This window comes from Amphiura filiformis, chromosome 9 (genome assembly GCF_039555335.1).
Source record: "Amphiura filiformis chromosome 9, Afil_fr2py, whole genome shotgun sequence".
Lineage (NCBI taxonomy): Eukaryota > Metazoa > Echinodermata > Ophiuroidea > Amphilepidida > Amphiuridae > Amphiura > Amphiura filiformis.
The window spans coordinates 7,693,284-7,708,418 of NC_092636.1; the positions used below are offsets into that span (position 1 = coordinate 7,693,284).

Below are 15,135 nucleotides of genomic sequence, written 5' to 3' on the forward strand. Positions count from 1 at the left end.
ACATTACCATTCTTTTAAAACATCTCCATTATTTTTATTCAATTGTCACACCCCATTGTCCCAAACAACAATGTGTACTGTTACAAATATATTATTTATTAACATAGATGCTCAAAGGTGGAGGATGCATGGAAAGATAACTTATCACTATATTTCACTCTTTTTTAAAAAGTAGTTCAATAAAAAATATGTAACTATCATTATCCCAACAAAAATCAAAGGTCACTCTCCAAACTTAACTTTGGTTTTATTTTTATATACTCATCTTGGCAATTTACACTCAAGTCATGGCAAATGGTTGTTTGCTGTGTTTTGGAAATAATTTTCAAGATTCAGTTTCTTTATGTGAAATGATTTACTATATAATGCATATGAACTTATCTTTCCGAACTTTCATTAACTTTCAAGAGAAAAAAATCAATTAAAAATTAAAATGCTAATAGTTTGCTTAGATTCAAATGTTGTTTTAAATTTTTTTTTTCATAATAGTGTTTTTGAAGCAATTTTTTTTCAAAATTTGGGCCATATGTAGCTATATCATTTCAAAAGGGTGTTTTTAATTCTTTAGTAGCTCTGTGCATGATACTAACACACATGAAAAGCACATATTCCTACCTCAAATTTGTGAGGAAATATAAATGACAAACTCTGTTGGAAATACAAGACTTTTTATTATATAGGTCCACTTTTTGATGCTAATGTGTGAAAAAGTAAACATTTTTTGTTGCAAAAAAAGGGGTCACTTGATGAAAGCTTGAATTAAAATGAGCATGACTAAAGGCAACATAAGATTCAGTCCATATTTGGCATATTTACCCCAATTGTATACCTAAGCCAGCCAAAAGGCATGTGATATCAGATTCTTAATTACTCTGTCTTAAGTTGGTGTAAATTAAAAAATATGAAGATAAACATAACAGATTTTTCAAAAAGTGGGACAGTCATGGCTTCCCCGGCTGCTCTGCTTGCTATAGTCCGTCACACCGTTACTGGGGTTTTTTTTTGGGGGGGGGTATTTTTTTCCCTTTTGCTTTCATTTCCTCACAATTTTGAGGTGAATATGCAGTAGATTGCGTAGATTTATTAGTGGTGCTCATGGGAGCCATGAAAAAATATTAATGCACTGTTCTGGAAACAGGCAAATCATCTTATATTCAGGAAAAAACAAATGGTGCTTATTTTTTTTACCTTTGCATGAATTATGCAATTGGCACTTTAGGACCATTGAAACAATGATTTGAATAAAATATTATTGGACTCATGAAAGATATAAGATGTTTAGAATATCATAACAAACTCAGACTATGAAACTACACTGGGTGTTCCAATTAATGTTAGAATTTATTTGAAATGTGCTAACTTTAGGTGACAACATTCTACAGTGTTAGCTACTTGAAAATCAAAATTGAAATGTGTATTATGTGCACACACTACACCTTCTATTATTAATTGATTATAAGACTGATTTGCCGTATTCCAATTTCTAACATTTTTCATCAATGAAATTCTTTTCTTTCCAAATTCAGGTGATTCTGTCAAGATTATTTCCTCCTTTACCAACATTTTAATCCATTGTTTACCAACAGGAAATCAAGGTACAAGAAACCACATTGCTGAGATACTTCTTTGGTGCTAAGGGTAAAGACACATTGGACTTTAACACATTCTATACGTAAGTTGATCAAACTTCTTTCATTTCCTATAACCTATTTTCCTAAGCTAAAGAATTCAATTTAAAGAGAAAGTGGACATAAAACATGAAGAACACAATGATGTAAATCTTTTGGAAAGGAATTCTGGAAATGGGGCCATAAAATGGGAGGGGTGGTGATAGTCTGTAATCCCTGCCATAGCCTATGCCCCAGACAAGCCCCCATCAATGTTCTTTTCCGCATTAATCCCTTGGCAACCTGCCCAACGGCCAGATTGACTGTCAGGAAATGGATCCTTCGCCCGTTTACATCCATAACACTTTGGAAGTGTAAATCAAATATCGTTAGTAAACCAGGGGAAACATTAAAAAATGTCACCAGTCCCCAATATTTTTTTGTTTGGCTAGGTTGATGCACATTCTTCTAAGCTGAATAAAATACAAAAACTCTCTATTGAATGATAGGTAAACGTATGGACACTTTGACTGCTCAGTGCCAGAAGTGGGTAAGTGCAATAGCTGCCCTGTGAACATTGAGCAATTTACACACAGTATATTGTACTCATCTACACATGGCAGCTACACATGTCAGCTATTGTACTTACCCACTTCTGGCACTGAGCAGACAACTTGCTTTAAAAATATCACATCCATATTTACCCATATGTTGTCTTTCTATTCTTCTTCCTAGTTTTATGGACAATCTCCAATCAGAAGTTCTGGAATTGGAAATATCCTTACAATAGTCCTCACAATGTACAGAAGAGAAGGACTGAGATGAATTTCCTAAATAGTCCACCAAAAATTGGCCCTCCCTCCTTCCGCTCACCAAAATTATCCTTGCCCCCTCCCCTTTCTCAATGTTCATTAAGTAAGAAAAGATGCAGTTTTAAAACTCTCACTAAGTATTCAGAATGTAACATGTGAATAGGTCAGGCCTACTGCATTGTTTGAGAGTTGGATGGACCAAATTGCTACCAATTAGTGTTATATTATCTTATCTTAGTTTCATAAAATACTTTCTAAAAAAGAATTTAATTTCCTTAACAACACTATGCACTTCTATGAGTTTTCTAAGGGTATGCCCAGGATATCGGAGCCTGAGTTTGCCACGTCTTGCTTCGCTACACTCACATAGATGATGATGAGAGGGAGATATTTGTAAAAAGAGTTAAAGAGAGGATGCCAGAAGAAAAGGTAATGTATGTATATAATGCATGAATAAAGGATGAGGAAGCTTATTTATCCAGGAGTGGATTTGAGGGTGTTGGTGGGAGCAACAGGGAAATGAACTCTGAAATCATTTTTCACCCTGATATGGCTGTGATGTTAACACATTGAGGCAGCTGTTTCATGACTCTGAAGTAACGTTATGTTATAATGTTTTGCATTGAGTTTCAAAAATGTTTTTGGAATATTGTTAAAACATTTTCCTTCTCTTTATATAACCCGACAATAAAACATTTTCTGTAAAACGTTATGGGTTTGCTGCGATGTTGAGGGTAATATTTATTTATCTTGTATGTTTATGCCTTTTTATCTTGTGCTTCAGGGTATTGACTTCCAAGACTTCAAAGACTTTCTGCAATTTTTGAACAACTTAGATGACTTTGAGATTGTACTGAAGATGTACACTTTTGCTGAACGGCCAATCACCCAGGGTGAGTCATTCCAGATGCACATGTATGCATACATAATGCTGACATGGTAATGGTCATGGAAATGGCCCACACTTTTCAACCTTAATGGGTAATTCCAGTTGAATCCATGCACCCATATGGAAGACAACATGACCTTAATCTTCCACACAGGGAGTGTGAATTTCAAATGGAGTTACCTGAATGAGTGACTCCATTTGAAATCTACACCCCTTGTGTACAGTGAGAGATTAAGGTCATGTGTTCTACAGTAGGTGTATGGATTTCAAATGGAATAGCCCAGTTCATCTCACCTCAAGTTGACTAGGTGTTCTATAATTTGGTTCACGTCAATGCTCTTTCACGGTTGCGCCACAAGTGTCCCGACGAACCGCCCTGTATGCGTGTGTGTACACTCAGGGTGTTTAACTTTACGCACACAATTCGATACTGAGGTGAGCGAAATACGCATGTACGTCACTACCGAACTTGAGATGAACTAAATTATATGGAAAAAGCAAATCACAAATATCTCACTACGGCTTTTCCATATTTTGTGCAAAAATGAAAATGTCAAATATTGAAGACACCTGAACCCATTGATCAGTGGTTTATTTGTTTTCCAATTCTTTATGTTTTCTTCCTTTAGAGGAGTTTGGAAGGGCTGTGCAGGTTGCTACAGGGCATAAGCTCCATCCCCATGTTGTGGATACAGTGTTCAAAATCTTTGATAGGGATGGTAAGTACTATGAAAAATAGAGGCACATCTACAGTAAGATTTGAAATGGTACAGGTATTACTTTTTCAAGCCTTAGCAACTATGTGTAGCTTACAAAAAGAAGGCAGGGTTGATGAGTAACTGCTTATATCAAAGTAGTTAAGGACTAAAGAGACTCGCAGGCCTGGATTCATTTCCCACTTGGAAATCAAACCCAGGATGACATGCTTCTTTTCCAGTTTTCTGGGAAAACTGCTCCAACCGTGTTAGTAATGGTGAGTACTGGCTTCCCATCATGATAATTACAATGTTTAGCTAAGATGCAAATGTTGATGTACTCTATATGATGTCAATATGTGACCAGATCTGGTCCAATCAGGCTAAAGATGGCAATAATGAAACTGAGATATAGGAGAAAGTGAGGAGAAAAAACAATAAAAAACGTAAGACACATAAAAGGTTCATAACTTTGCCACCAAGTATTCAAGAGACCTCGACATCAGTAATTGAATGTACTGCACAAGTTGGTAATGGTAGTAACTCAATTTTCAAAATTTTGAGTGGATCAGATTGGGTCAGATTTTGCCCCATTATAAATTGATTGAACTTTGAAGTTGCTACTGTGAGCAACTTCAAAGTTCAATCAATTTATAAATGCAGTTGCCACATTTGCCAGTTAACCTTAAAGTAGTATACAGCTCTTTTCATTTCAGTAGACCCAACAGGCTTTCTGGATAAAGAATCATAAATTTATATACTGTTCAATTTTTGCCAATTCTCAAAATAACCCCTAAAATCCTGAACACATGTTCTTGTGTTGTTGAGTCCATTAGGCTATTCAGTTGAAATTCACACTCCCCTTGTGGAAGATTTTGGAAATATCTTGCACAGGGGGGAGTATGTTTTTCAAATGTAATTGGTCAGGGTTAATCAGTTTAAACCCCATACTCTCCCTGTATTATGGCTTTAGCCATCACAACAGGAGTGAGTATTTCAAATGGAAGTTACCCAATTGTCTATTCTATTTGAAACTCATACTCCCATTGTGGAAGACACTAAATAAATCTTCCATAGGGGTAGTGTGGATTTTTCACAATAAAATCATATATAATTGGAAAGAAAAGATAGCAATTTACTGTTGCTGTAGAAATTGTGAATATGTGTTAGGTTCTTAGGTGCAAAAACACTTTTCTCTAATGTCATTTCTTAACAAGAAATCTATTTTCAATGAAACAATTAAAAACATTGTAAGTTAACTAAATGCCTAATAGTTCTCGGCTGCAGTTGTCAATAGCAAATGTCAAATATGACTTTTGATTGAAAGGATATAGCATATGTGGCTATTGGATGTGATACAAGTATTATGAAGGCATTATGTAGTCCGGAAATGGTGGCTCTATTGTATAACTGTAGGGATTAATGATACTCATGAACATCATAAGCTGTTATACTTGGGCGTAATCGCCTTGATCTATATATGACGTTGAGTAGAGATTTTTCTGTTTCTAATCGGAGTAGCATAAAAATATAGCTTTAGTTACTAATGTCTGTCTTATGATAGTGAACATAATAGTCTAATATAATGATACTCGGAATTATACCTTATTTCTCCCTTTATCCATCCATCCCAATCGAGGTTATCCACTTCACTCATGTGTGACTTCTAACAAAAGGCGCTGGTTCCCGTAGTATTCCTCATTCATACCAATTCAATGCATGACCTTGGAGTTACCTACATGACTTTGGCTGGCTATTTTGAAACAGTGATGGTTGCACATGCAGGGACTTCTTTTGAAAGTCCTAAACAAGGTATAGCAGTCGTTGATAGGATATGCAGCTTATAGAACACAGATAACCTCTATAGAATGTGGACGAATTAGAAATTCTTTATACATATACAAAGAGACCCGCACAGCCAGGGAGAAATCATTTTTCTTGGCAGTTTTGTTTTTGGGATCGTTCTCCAGTGTGATATTCAATATGGCAGGTCTGCTTTGCATTCCTTTCTTAAACAATTCATACCATTCCATGCATAAAACACAACACATCTACATCCCCAGTAGTGACTGCCCTGCCCATTTTTCTCATGGATAGATAGCTATTGGATCAGAACAGGATTGGAGAATTTTCCATGGTGGGATTTAGAGGGATGATAAATTTAAATGGTCTACTACAGTAGACTAGTGATACCAAAGAAAAATTTGGTCTTAGTCGTATGTTTAACTTACATATTGGATTCTGGGGTGGGTAGGGGACACTAGCTCCCTGCCAAGTCTTCATAATTGGCTTTTTTCTGGGTACTTATAGCTAGTTTTATCCTCTCACCCCTGGTAATTTAATCTTTTAATTTTAAATCTGGGATCCACCCTTGTGAAATCATTTGATATAAGGATGTTTAGTTGTGGCAGTTGTATTCCATGGTAATGACACTAACCAAAAACTCATACTTGCCTGTTTTTCTGCTATAACTTAAGCTTGTGATGTACACTGTAGCTAGTTGGTTTATCCAGAACCATGTGGTGAGAAATTTCTCACAATACCAAACCAAAACGATACATTGTGAATCCTTGCTTAGGTCCATTTGTCCAGAATGTTTCCCCAGGTTATATACTCCTAGGAAAGCCATATTTCCTGTAATTATATATTTAATATGTTTTAGTCTAATATTTCTTTGTCTACTTCCATATTTATTTGGTAAAGAAATATGACCACTGGTCATCATTGGAAATGATCCTTTTTTATTAATGTCCTAAAGTCTTTAATGGGACTGATTGCTACCTAAAATGGGTCTTGCTAATTTCAATTTGATCAAAATTAGACATTTTTACTGCCATAAGGAAGATTTTTACAGACATATTTGACATCGGGGAGTGTCTCATGATCCCCACCCCATCTGGCTCAGTTTCATGTTACACATACGTATCATGTTATATTGTAGGCCTAATATTACAGGAGGTATACAGGAAACATCATGAGACATTCAAGTTCCCAAATTACTTATGTAATCGTTCATTTAAACCATAAATGTCTTTCTTTATTAGATGTTAATGTGACGTGACCGCCTTTATGGATGTGCTCACTTATCGCTAAGTTAAAGCTTGAATTACTAGATAATTATATTAAAAATGACTGTAAATGTATCAATTTACATAAGACTTTTGTCACGTAGCCCATGTCCACTATTAAAACAAATAATGAAATATGCATCTCACATTATTCTCTAATACAGTCCTCTTTTTAGCTGATTTCCTCTTTTTTTTATTCCTTAAATTTACGCATTATTTGTTATTTTCAGCCTAATTTGAACTCCTTTTAGCATGATTTTGCACTATTTTCCTCTTTTTTTTAAACATTTCCTCTTTTTTCACAAATGGTCAGTTTGAGATCTGCTAATAGTTAGGCCATATGTTGTAACACATAACATGATGGGGAGCTGCAACACCTCTACTTTTCTATATTAAGTATATCTATGGGTCTCCTCTAACCAATGGTACAAAAATAATTACAAACATTCCCCACATAATGGTGCTATGATGTCATAACGTACCCTCACAAAATTGGGGAATTCTGGCTATGTTCAAAGGTATAAGCAAAATTGATTTTTGGCTAAAAATCACATTAACATGTGATTTTCATTTGATTTTCTGCTAAATAAGAGAAAAAGACTACTTTTGCCTAACTACCAAGTGAAAGGTGATAAAGCTAAATATGTTGTGTTTTTAGGAAAGCACCAATTTTGTATTATTTTCATAATTGTAATAATAAGTTTCCCATAGCGCTCATTATTTTGGATTAAAAGCAATAGAAAACTTCCTGGTAGTTCTTAAGACTCACATTGTCAGTGGTCCAATTTAAGATGAATAACCTTAGTGAAATTGTATTTTAATTATCACATTCAGCAAAGCAGAAATGAATGTCTTGGATCTAGAGCACAATGAACTCCCTTGTTAGGATTAAGTTATGTTGCCACATCCTTTGACAAAGTTGTATGTGTAAAACCGATAATCAGCATTGTGATGATTAATGTGAGCATCATATAAATAATTGCATTGCCTCGATAGTCAGAGATGCAGTGTCATACAAGCACAATAGGCTACAATTTGCTGAAAATCCCCCATTAATATTGGCAGTTCCTGAAATATGATTGTATTAATGTTGCTGAAAACTTTAATAATAAAGTAGATTAATATAACGGGTGACTGAGACATCCACCAAGTTTGATTTCAATGCACTGTTATGAAGCACAATTTAACGCATTTAATAGCAAAGTGAACCAGATGAGATGAAATGGGAATATGGGAAGGGGTCCAATTCAGGGTCCAATTTTAGAATGCAGGATGAAAACTGGAGTACCCAGGGGAAAACATTTGAGGATGGGTCTCTTTAATTGGTGAAAGAAATGCATGGAGCAAATGTTATACAGTGAATTTCAGGATATTTTGTGACCACTAATAATAAGTGTTATTCAGCATCTTGAACCCACCCTCCTCAAGTATCCACCTTTTTCCTTTCATTGCTTGTGTATAGGAGGTCAAGCTGCCCATGCAAAATTGAAATCATTAGAGCAGGACCGGAGCAAAAAAAAAAAAAGGATATCAGGCGCTAGCAACCAAAAAACAACTAATTTTATGTAGGCCTATAATTCATTTGGTTTCACAATTTTTAAACATTTTTTATGCAATTTTCCATTTATTCTTTCACCAACGTGCATAAGCAAAGTAAAATATTAGACCATTGATCAACAAAATTTTTTCACCATCACCTTCCGTCTACCGACGGCCATCAAGGGCGGGCACCCCCTCCCCCACTGGCTACACCACTGGGACAACAGAAGTCGCCAAAGGTAAAAAAAATACCCCTTTCTTCACCCAAAAAAGTTCCATTTCTGCAAGCATAGCGAGCAAAAAAAAAAGAGGTTTTTAATGCCTTTTTGGTCAAAAAAGTGTCCAAATTTGGGAAAAAATGGTCCACTTTTTCTAAATCCAGCCCATGTCCTTTTTTTCAAAATCAGCCCCACCAATAAATCCTGGTTATGGGCCTACATTAGAGGAAATATGTGAACCACCCACCCAGTTGGATTTATTAATTAAGGTGTGAAATAACGAGGATTGCAAAGAAGTGTCTTAGGTGCCTCTTGTGTAAAATGACATTGATTCTATCGATAGAAAACAGGAACAGAGTATTATACTGACTTAAAACCAGACCATAAAATAAAAGATGCACATCCTGTGTAAATGTATGTGGTTGTGGAAATGTCATTGAACTAGGACAGACTATCCAAAATTAGGCTATTCCAGTTGAAATCCATACACCCCTTATGAAAGACATGACCTTAATATCCCTCACAGGGGGGTGTAGATTTCAAATGAAGTCATCTATTTAGGAAACCCCATTTGGTATTCACACTCCTTGTGTGGGAGATTAAGGTAATGTCTTCCATAAGGGGTGTATGGATTTCAACTGGAATAGGTAACCCCCCCCATTTGATATTCACACTCCCTGTGTGGGAGATTAAGGTCATGTCTTCCATAAGGGGTGTATGGATTTCAACTGGAATAGCCCGATGTACAAGCCTTACATGAGCCACCTGAGTTGTCCCAAGCACTCCCAGGCTGAAAAGTTGCATGTTACCCTCCCAGTGATCTGCCAGGCATCGTCAATTTGAGAATAGGCTACACTTGGTGTATTACATGAGATTTGTGTAATCATGCAACATGAGGATGTAAATTGTCAATGATTTTTGTTAGGAATTGGAATAAATATTGTCTGACAGCCGTAGAAGTAGGTCGCCTTGATGAAGGACAAACTCCCAATCACGTTCTAAATAAGCTTAATCTTTTATTAATAGAGAAGGCTTGATCATGTGTCATGTTGTATTATGAACTCATTAGTAGTATGATGACGTATCAGATCATTCTACATGCAAATGTTATGACTTGTTAGCACTACGACAAGCTACTTCTTTGTCACATAGAGTTGCTATGTTGTCTGAGAGGCAATGGGCTATTCCATTTTAAATCCACACTACCCCTGTGGAAGATTTTGGAAATATCTTCCACAGAGGGAGTATGAATTTCAAATGGAATGAACACATTAGCAGCTCCATTTGAAACTTTGAGGATTCAGGTTGAATCTTTCTCAGAGGGTGTATGAAATTCAAATGGAGCTGCCTATGTGTTCATCCCATATGAAATTCATACTCCCCCTGTGGAAGATATTTCTAAAATAAGTAGAGATGGTGCAAAAGTATTGGAAAGAAAGTTAAGTTTCAGTGTTAAAGCTTAATGCCATGTTTTTTTGCTTATGGGCCAAGATATACGATAATATAAAGCCACTTAACTATTTACCATGGTGTCAAAGATAAAGTGCCAAAAGTGAATCTTTTCATGTTAATTGAATTAGAAAGTAGTGTTGTCTTGAGTCTTGAATCATTTATAAGAATAATGCCTGATTGCATGTAGACATAGGACAAACGTACGGCGCATGCGCGGCCCGGGATCTTTAAACAAACCGGAAATGTCACTTTTTGATGTAAACAGAGTTCGTACATGGAAACTATATGCTGAAATTTCACCTTTTACTGTCTATAAATAACGCGATCGGATGAAACTAACTTGCGAATATAATCATTACAGTCATGACTTTTATCAGCATTAATGGTTTGGCTTGGTTTGAAAAATAATATCGAAAAACATCGTTTTACATTCCGCCTTCATGTCAAAAAAATGAACTTAAATTTTCTCGTAATTTTAGTATAAAAATGTTACCAAAACCATGCCAATGGCAAGCTGAGTTTTTCATTTTAAGACCTGAAACTTAGAAATAATGTTTGGAGGGATGTTTTCTTATTAAAAACTTTTGAGACGGAGGATTGGTTCACTGAAAGTGAAGTTACAAAGCAAAATATGGCGGGCAAGACCTGCGAACAGTGCAATGATTTGCCTTCAATTGTACAGGTAAGCTTAAAAGTTAAAACTGTATGGGACCGTTCACAAACACTTATTCAGAGGCGCCTGATGCCAAAAATTTCATCACAAAATTTTTGCCCCCCCCCTTTTCGGATCTCAAAATTTCAGCCCCCTTTTTGACACGAAAATTATGGGTCAACCCATAGAAAGGCAAAACACAATTTTCCCAGTTTGTGGTCAATTTTTCAGGGCCCCCCTTAAGAGGGTCAAAACTTTTAAGGGCGCCCATTTTGCATCAGGTCCCCCCTAACAAGTGTTTGTGAACGGTCCTTATAATAATGCTATGAAGTATTTGAAACCTGTTCAGTATTTTGGTACAGCAAGTCTATCCAGAGCAGGATTCAGTTAATATTGGGCCAGATGAGCCCGGGCCCAGGGCCCTCAAATTGCACTGTAACCCTGGGGCGGTGAATTATAGGGGAGATTTTTGGCAGGCTAATAGGTGGGCAAGCATTTTTTGGCGGGTCGAAATGGGGGGGGGGGGGTCAAGCGATTTTTGGCTTACACCCTAAAAAGTGTAGGAAAAGGTTAGGATTAGGAACACATTCAAAATATGCAAAATTTCCAGCTCACTGCGCTCGTACTATGATAAGACAATTTAAGGTTCCCAAAATCTTGCATGTGTAAGGGGGGCCAAAGATTTTTTGCACGACAAAAGGGGGAAGGTTTTTGCACGTCAAAGGGGGCAAAGATTTTTTGGCGAGGGGGGGGCAAGCAGCCAAAAATTCTGCTTGTGTTGACGGTTTCTTGCACACTGTCACTGGCCCTTTAAATAGCATAGTCCTATCGAAACAAAATATGCCCGTCCTCCTAAAAAAAATCTTTCCAACGCCACTCAATCTTATATGGAAACTAAAACTTGACCACTTGAGTGCACATCATCAGGGGTTGCAATGAGTTTTGAAAATTTATACAGGCTTGACATGCTACAATACAAATCACACTTCTGGGGCTTGTCAGCTTGGCTATTGGGTGTGCTGTTAAATTGCTCTCTGTAAATTTAGAAATTTGAGCTGTGCTATAAATCACACTCGGGCAGGTGAATTAAGATGTGTGATCACACTGGCATGCCTTAAAACTCAATCCCTGGCACATGCCTTCCTCACGGTGAGGGGCCCAAAAAGGGTAACTCCGGCCCTGAGCCCCGGGAAGGGGAGGCACACCAACTTTGTGGAGGTGATGTGTATGTAGGGCTATTAAGACCCCCCTTTTCAGCGTCTCTGTCACCCAAAGACCCCATATTAATTGTTTTCGAACACATGCCCTGTCACCCAAAGACCCCTATTTTTCCATTTGATCTGTCACCCAAAGACCCTTAAATTTTTCAATTTGAAGAGCAACTTGGCATTTAGGCAAAATCACCCAGTCAGTACTCTTTCCCCCCCAGTAAAAACCCAAAATTACAAAAATTATCACAATTATATTTTACAGGTGAAAATATGTTTTTACAGGTGAAAATTTCAAAAAAAATTTAAAATCATGGAAAAATTTCCAGAAAAAAATACCTGTTGAATTCTGCACCTTGCAAATGAATTTTTAGCAATAGATAAAATGACATGATAGAGACACTGGTAATTTAATTGTAATCAAAAAGCGAGAAGCATTTAATAGTATATATAGTAAAACAGTCAATTTAAGGAAGAAATTAACTTAAATTGATCAAAAATGGTAAAAATGAACTGAAATTGATTAAATCAGTGACTTAAAAAAATCATTTGATTTTAAATCATGAAAATTATTTCAACTTGATTTAAATCAATTGAATCAAGCTAAACCCTGTAGGGATACAATGTAAAATTTTAAACCAACTCAGTAGTACTCCAACCTTCACTGATCCAACTTGGAATTAGCAGATTGGCTTGCAGACAATTTGCCCCTCAATATAATTGGGTGTGGTCTGTGCCCCAGGCACTCTTATAATATGTTTTAATGTTCACCTTTTAAAATTGTGTGTGTAACATAATATGTTTATCTATAAGTAAAAGAGTCCATGAGCAGAAATATTTGGTGTCAAACCACATTTGTATAAATTTATTTGCGTAGCAAAATTAAACATGAATTTTCGGTCATAGACCTATCTATATAATATGTCCCTCCCCCAAAATTTGTATCTCAAACTCACACACACAAGTATGTGAAAGCCATTTTAGCACATAGCCCTACAGTGAGGTAAACATGGTAAATAAGAATTGAAATTCTTGTTGTTGCACACACAGTTAAAAAGATCCCATGTGCTATTTTTACTTACCTGTAGCACTATATGCTGTGCCTTTTGTACAGGCCCTTAAAAAAAAAGTTATACATACATACACCCACCCATAAAACACACCCAGTAGTACTTAGCTTAGCTTGTTTTTCTAGAAAACAATAGCTTTTATGCATAAAATTTTTTGGTGCTTTAATGTGCAAGTGAAGTACAAAAATAAAATTAAGTTAAAAAGTTTTTTTAATGTATTGATGGGACAGGGGAAATTTTGAAAATGTATTTTCCTTTCACTGCCTACATGTGCATTTAAAGTCTGGTTCTATCACAGAGCGATGCGATGCTATAAACACTGAAATCTGAGCCAGGGTTTTACAAGCTTGGCGGTAAAAATTCTCATCGCGTGGTAGAAATTTAGGTCCGCGATGGAGTTGGATTTTGTTCAACTTTATAGCATCGGCGCTGCGATATCGCAGCCGTGCACGCCTGTGATTGGCTGCTGATTGATGGGAGGGGGGCATATTGCGGACTACCAATTAATGCTACAGTGGAAACTCATTAACACAAAGTTGTGCGAATTCAAATTTTACTTCTTGTTATCAGGAGTTTGTGTTATCCAGTTCTAATAACATGTGAAATGTATGCTTGGGAATGTATACATACGTGTTATCAGGAACTTCATGTTAAGAGGGTTCGTGTTAACGAGTTGCCACTGTATCTTTACTGCTGACAGGGGCATATTGAAGAGTGTTGGAAACATGGCAGGACCTTGGGCAAGTGTAGTGAAAATTATTACAGGCCAATATGTACACCAACCTACAGGTGATGAGGTTGGTATTTTTTTTTGGGGGGGGGGGGCAAGTCCATGTTGAGGGGTGGGACAAAGTTAGTGTTCAAAACTGACAAACACAACTGCATTGGGATTACCAAATCTATATGGTACACATGGAAGACATGACCTTAAGCTCCCACAAAGGGATTGTAGATCTCAAATGTAGTCACCCATTTAGGGTTCCCCTTTTGAAATTCACACTCCCTGTGTGGAAGATTAAGGCCATGTCTTCCATAGGGGGTACTGGTGTATGAAATTCAACTGGAATAGCCCATATGATTACTTGGTTTTAAGATCAATATAATCCTCAGGTACCATGTTGAATGCAACTTTGTTTCATTGTTTGACCTGTGACCCTGTGAATAGCACATGACCCTTGTTCAGTTCATCATGTCATATTAAAGCTATCAAACCAATTGTAGTGCAGGATAACAATAATATGTAGTGCCTGTTATATTATGGAGTAAATTTTGAGCAGAAAGCTAGAGAACTGTATAGTCTCACGACAGCACCTGGATGGTTTTTTTTGGAAGCTTAAAAGAAAGGCTACTTTACAGGGACTGTCTTTTGTAATTTGCAGGAGAGCATTAAATAGCTCTTCTGGGGCCTTCAAGGAGAGATGTTTAGATCATTTACAATAGAATGTAAGGAGAGAATGGTCAATTAAGGAGAGCTAAAAATCACTCTCCTATACCAGATTTAAGGAGAGTCCAGATTTAAGGAGAGCAGTGGAGAGCGATCGCTCTTGCTCTCTTCAAAAGGCAGTCCCTGACTTGAGACTCCTTTACTGCTGCCTGGCGAGCCAATATGCCACCCCTTAATGCTGAAAAGTTTTGGCAACACTACTTAAGTCCAGTTTCAAGTCCACGTCCATGGCTCAAGCTCTACAGCACTGCTAGTGTAATGCCCCTGTCAGACTTTCAATCAAGGCTTGTCAATGGTTCATACGTCATGCGGCTTGCCGCAGCGGCAAGACATATCAACCAATGACAAGCCTTGATTGTGTCCGTTTGGCTCACAATATGTGCGCGCCACGCCGCTCAGCGGCATGGTACAAAACCAGCATTAGGCCTATAAATTGCTGTGGTGCATCCATGGTTTTTCTCCCAAGCAGTGCATGGAGGAT

At 36.9% G+C, this 15,135-nt stretch overlaps 1 protein-coding gene across 1 annotated transcript in view; it reads left to right on the forward strand.

Moving 5' to 3' along the window:
• Window positions 1–15,135, forward strand: part of LOC140160571 (calcium uptake protein 3, mitochondrial-like) — a 288,013-nt gene that overhangs the window by 246,650 nt on the left and 26,228 nt on the right. The window contains 6 exon segments of the mRNA XM_072183815.1: window positions 1,587–1,672; window positions 2,343–2,382; window positions 2,712–2,757; window positions 2,760–2,848; window positions 3,204–3,312; window positions 3,938–4,027. Of these exon segments, the coding sequence (XP_072039916.1) occupies window positions 1,587–1,672; window positions 2,343–2,382; window positions 2,712–2,757; window positions 2,760–2,848; window positions 3,204–3,312; window positions 3,938–4,027 (460 nt within the window).